The 6,000-nt window shown below is 39.8% G+C and overlaps 1 protein-coding gene across 1 annotated transcript in view; it reads left to right on the top strand.

Annotated features, from left to right (window-relative positions):
- Positions 1-6,000, top strand: part of LOC138973266 (protein turtle homolog A-like) — a gene marked incomplete in the record, with an annotated part of 385,171 nt that overhangs the window by 359,717 nt on the left and 19,454 nt on the right. Inside the window, 3 exon segments of the mRNA XM_070345987.1 lie at positions 68-224; positions 738-849; positions 3,281-3,447. Coding sequence (XP_070202088.1) covers positions 68-224; positions 738-849; positions 3,281-3,447 — 436 coding nt within the window.

Raw genomic sequence — 6,000 nt, 5'->3', positions numbered from 1 at the left:
AGTAAATACGCCGAGTTCAGAATGTCCTGCCAAGCGTCAATGACTTTTTTCTTCTTCTTGCATTTAGGTAGGAGGGGTTATTGACCTCAGCAGTCCCCGAATTAGACAGGACGGGGGCAACCTCTCCATCTCTTCCACCACCAAGATGGATCACGGCAAATACGAGTGTGTTGCCAGCAATACCATCGCTACCATTGTCGAATCCACGGAAGTCAAGATTTTAAGTGAGTTTTCAGAGCGTTAACATTTTCATTAGTTTGGTTTTTGGCAATTTTTCTCTTATTATTGTTGATTTATGATTTATTATCACAGTGAATTTGCAACCGTTGTCATTATCTTTCATATATGCATTGTTTCTTCCTCTTCCACATTTATGCCATCACCGTATGATGTAGGTCATTTGTATCTTTATCATCATCATCGTCGTCGTTATCATCAGTCATCATTGTGATCATCATCATTGTCATCATCATCGTCGTCATCATCATCATTAACATCATCATAGTCATAATCATCATCATTATCATCATAATCGTTGTTGCCTGGTTCATGCAGACCAGTGTTTTTGCTTCCTATATATTGCGAATTATGCCTATACTGCTATAGTGGTCATCTCAGTCTTCTTGTGTCTGAAAAGATGGTAGTTGTGGGTGGTGAGACGATGATACAGACTTGAGTGATTTTAATGATGATGACGACCAAGATATTGATGATGTCGTTAACAATTCTTGTTTCAGATACAACACCACATGCGCCTTACAACGTGACAGTAATTCCTGGACTTTTTCAAGCTGACATTACGTGGTCACCAGCGGATGATGGTGGAAAACCGCAGTTCTATATGCTCTGGTCAGTTATCATTTATTGTACGAGAGGTTTCAATCAGCACACTTGTCATAAGATAAACACAAAACCTGTCAAAGAGTCATGTTTATATATGAGAATGGTTGATGCGATTGAGCAGATTCTGAGAGACGTTTCACAAGCTTTTAAATGAAAAACGTTGATATTTTTCTCAAAGAAAAGTCGTTGCAGACTGACGAGAATAATCACAAAATACAGAAGACAATCTTTTTGTGTGTAAATGTACATTATTTTGTGGAGTGCCACTCGCTAACCCCCCCCCCCCCCTCCCCCTCTTCCCCCACAATAAATAATAGTGATATGACCACAGAAGAATGTATTCTTTTTGTTAAGTACATCACTGGAATAAATTACCATGGCTTTATGCGTGTGACTTTGTCCATTTCATACAGCCATTCTGATGAGAAATTTCCTTTAACTACATCCTTCCAGTGACAGAGAAAGTAGGGATATAGCCTTGCGAGGGAGAAGAGTCATGCTTATATGCCCTCCCAATTTCATGCTGCATTATTAACAAAAAAATCACACTTTTTGAATTTCTCTCTCTCTCTCTCTCTCTGTGTCTCTCTCTGTCTCTCTCTGTCTCTCTCTGTCTCTCTCTCTCTCTGTCTCTCTCTCTCTGTCTCTCTCTCTCTCTCTCTCTCTCTGTGTCTCTCTCTCTCTCTCTCTCTCTCTCTCTCTCTCTCTCTCTCTCTCTCTCTCTCTCTCTCTCTCTCTCTCTCTCTCTCTCTCTCTCTCTCTGTGCATTTGATACCATGTCCCTTACCTCTTACGATGTCCTTCCCGTAATATGTACTTGAGACATGTAAATCATTCCACAATGAGTTTCATACCTTGACACCTTAATAAACAACTTTTGGTTTGAACAGTTTTATTCAAATAATTACAAATAATAATTACAAATTAAAATGCCAAATTAAATAAATGGAGCACAACAAGCTAGGCTTATGAACGTGCTCTTGAAAGCAACATATCTGATTTAAATATTAACAATTCTTCTTTCCTTCGCTCTGAAAGCCGATGTCTTATAGATTAATAATAATAATTGTCAGTAAGTACTGGTGTCACATGACTGATGTGAACCAGTTGATTGGCTAATGGCGATGCGCTAAAACTGTTTGGGCACTCTTGGAGTGCGCTAACTTTTCCACAGAGCGTATTCTTCCTCCCTTTGCCTAAGCGAGACTGTGCTCTCATCCTCAGAATTAATTAATGACATGTAGCTTATATTCTCCACAATACCAAATGACCATAAATTCCCTGCTTCTCAATTAAAGCAGAAGTGGTTTTTTTTCTGACAGATTGCATGTGCCTGTGCCACAGTTGCCACTGATCTAAAAATAGAACCCGCTGTGTCTAATTTTTCAGTTTCGACTTGCGAAGATTCCTCTCATAATTATGCCATGTTTGTGGCATGTAGCTTATTATCCACATTACCAAATGATGAGTTAGCATACAATTCCCAGCAGCTAACAGAAAACACAAGTGTTATTCCGATAACGTAGCAGCTAGATCAGCACGTAGCAGACTACACTGAAATACGACTGCATCTGTTCAGTAAATGAATGTTTTCCGAATTATTATTTCAAGGCAAGAACAATCGGAATCGAAAACGTGTAGGGTTTAGAACGTTCTTACCATATATATAAGACTTATTACCAGCCTGCCTCATGCGTGCAGACTCAGTGCAACGTGACGAGCAATTTTTGTTTTTGAAATGAGACTCAATGCAGTGGTTCGATTGCCATAGCCTAGCAGACGACATAAATCCCGCTCAGCAAATTAACATGTTGGGCAAATGTGAACGATAAAACGATGGGGATATAATACGTGTAGGGTTCAGAGCATTCTTACCGTTCATATTTAGTACCAGACTCCCCGATGAGTGAAGATACCACACGAGAAACATGCCACATTTATTTTGAAAATGTGCTTACCGTCGACCTTGGCAAGGGGCAAAACTCTGCACAGTCAATCTGTCAAAGCTCGATGAAGGTTTCGAATCGCAAATAACTAAGAGCACAGTCCTTTTTCCGAGTTTAAATGAGGTCTCTATGAAAGATCATCACTTTTTAACAGAAATTAAAACAAGAGTTTGTGTGTGACGAAAGCACGACACACTTGAGACAGCCCACACAAAAGTAGATCTGACACAAACCTGACCACACAGTTACGCCTATCCAAATGCGCGTTGCAAAATAGGCGTTTTGAATCTTCTTTTTTATCTGGCGGTACTGACAATATCGTTATTGAAACAATCCCAGTGCACTAAGGGATTTATAGAGCAAATCTCGAAAATAATTATTGAACTCAGCGCTATGCGCTTCGTTCAATAATGAATTTTCTTGATTTGCTCTATAAATCCCTTAGTGCACTGGGATGTCTCAATAACTTAAATAATAACATTCCTTTGCAGGTTTCGCCAAGTCGGTGGTCAGTGGAACCAGCTGACCATTCCCGGCCCCTCAACGAGTTTCACCATGTATAACCTCCAACCCGACACAGAATACGAGTTTATGGTGCTCTCGCGAAACGAGCTAGGAAACGGCTCTTTCAGCAAGAGTGTGAAAGCTTCTACACTCGGTAAGAAGACAAAGAGAGGGTAAACTCTTTACTTCGGAATGTTTTCCTCGCCTGTGGTTCGTTCTAGACGACGGACGATCAGTGTTGTAGAATCCATGTTAAATATGTGAGTGCGTGTGATTATTTTTGTTTTCAACAGCAGCCTGCCTGATAGTTAAATTGGCGTTGGCATTAGTCGGTATGCGGCGTTCTTAGTTGCAGCAAGCGTGTTGGTTATTGTTTTAAAGTGACTGTTGAAATACTCCTGGTTCAGAAGTATTATGTTTGTCATGTTATAATCCTTTGTGGTTGAAGTGAATATTACAATTGATAAGAGGATGTTTCTTGTGTTATGAGCGTTTGAGATTTTTATTTATTTCATTTTTTTTTTAAAGAGGATGTTTCTTATGTTATGACCGTTTGGTTTTTGTTATGGAGGAAACATTGTGTGTAACATATATTAATGCTTTTCGTGAAGATGAGGCAGACCCTTTGTTATTTGATTAGATCAAGTAAGGAAAAAGGTTAAACGCTTGAAACATTAGCTCACTTACTTGTGCATAATAAGGTAATAAATTAATGTTCATCACAGTTGGTTAGTATTGTCACAGTTACCTAATGTTTCATAAACACAGTAAGCTTTGCTACTTTGTTTTCTCCAGAGGTACAGCTTTTTTCAAGAAGTCATTTGAACTTTTAGGCTTTTTTTCGTTATCACTAAACGAATTGTTTTTTTTGTCTGTGCATTTACTCTTAACTAGATCTAAGGTACTAACTGTGAGCTTCTGGCTTTTAGTTTTATGCACAAAAGCACATCAACTTGAGAGCGTTCACAAATTTCTACTATAGTATATTTCACAATTGTATCATAGTTATACACAGTTCTTCAGACGTATGGTGTGTAAAAATTAACATAAAACATGTCATTTTGTTTGATGTAGTCATTGTCAGTAGTATATAAAAAGAAAACATCATTTTTGACTCACATGCGAAGCAAAAGTGAGTCTATTTACTCACCCGAGTCGTCCGTCCGTCCGTCCCGGCGTACGTCCGTCCGTCCGTCCGGAAAACTTTAACGTTGGATATTTCTTGGACACTATTCAGTCTATTAGTAAGTAATGGGTTAGTGCATTTGTAAACAGGAATCGCTTGACAAGTGGCCCCCTTCATCCCCCCCTTCCTCGTCCTGATATGGCTCTGCGTAGTCGGCTGGACGTTAAGCAACAAATAAACAAACAAAGTCTATCAGTACCAAATTTGGCAAGATGGTGTATGATGACAAGGCCCCCAAAAACATACATAGCATCTTGACCTTGCTTCAAGGTCTAGGTCGCAGGGGCCATAAATGTTGTCTAAAAACAGCTATTTTTCACATTTTTCCCATTTTCTCTGAAGTTTTTGAGATTTAATACCTCACCTATATATGATATATAGGGCAAAGTAAGCCCCATCTTTTGATACCAGTTTGGTTTACCTTACTTCAAGGTCAAGGTCACAGGAGCTCTTCAAAGTTGGATTGTATACATATTTTGAAGTGACCTTGACCCTGAACTATGGAAGATAACTGTTTCAAACTTAACAAGAGGCGAAGCCATCAAGGCTCACGTAAGAAATCGACAAACAGTAACACAAACTCAATCACACACACACACACACACACACACACACACACACACACACACACACACACACACACACACACACACACACACACACAGAAAGAGCATAGGTGAAACTGTGCAAGAAAGCGAGACACTAGATCTAGATCTGTCTGTCTGCATGTAGCCTACTTACAAGGACACGACTGCCAACTAGTCTCGGCGCGCTCAAAATAATAATGACCGAGACTGTCAGTACTTCCTTCGCGTGACGTCTAACCCTCTTACGTCATAATGTGACGTCAATGTAATGTGACGTCTTCAAATGTTAGAGTTTCTACCACAGACATACACACGCACAGACGCACACACACACGCACGCACAAACGCACAGACAGACAAAGTTACGATCGCATAGGCTACACTTCGTGAGCCAAAAATTATGTGGGGCACATGTTATGCTTTCATCATGAGACACATTTGGTCACATATGATCAAGGTCAAGGTCACTTTGACCCTTATGAAATGTGACCAAAATAAGGTAGTGAACCACTAAAAGTGACCATATCTCATGGTAGAAAGAGCCAATAAGCACCATTGTACTTCCTATGTCTTGAATTAACAGCTTTGTGTTGCATGACCTTGGATGACCTTGGGTCAAGGTCACATGTATTTTGGTAGGAAAAATGTGTAAAGCAGTTCTTAGTGTATGATGTCATTGCTAGGTTTAGCTGAAGGTCAAGGTCATGTTAAGGTCAAGCATGTGAGTCGTATGGGCTTTGCCCTTCTTGTTGGTACATGTATTGATGTTGGTATGTTGGGTAGAACCACTCCTTTGAAATGGTAAATAAATGGAAGATTATTCCTCTCTCTCACTCTCTCTCTCTCTCTCTCTCTCTCTCTCTCTCTCTCTCTCTCTCTCTCTCTCTCTCTCTCTCTCTCTCTCTCTCTCTCTCCTTATTTCTATCTATCTATC

The sequence above is a fragment of the Littorina saxatilis genome, linkage group LG8 (genome assembly GCF_037325665.1).
Source record: "Littorina saxatilis isolate snail1 linkage group LG8, US_GU_Lsax_2.0, whole genome shotgun sequence".
Classification (NCBI taxonomy): Eukaryota; Metazoa; Mollusca; class Gastropoda; order Littorinimorpha; family Littorinidae; genus Littorina; species Littorina saxatilis.
Note: the sequence above shows the minus strand (reverse complement) of the source record. Positions and strands in the feature narration are given on the sequence as shown.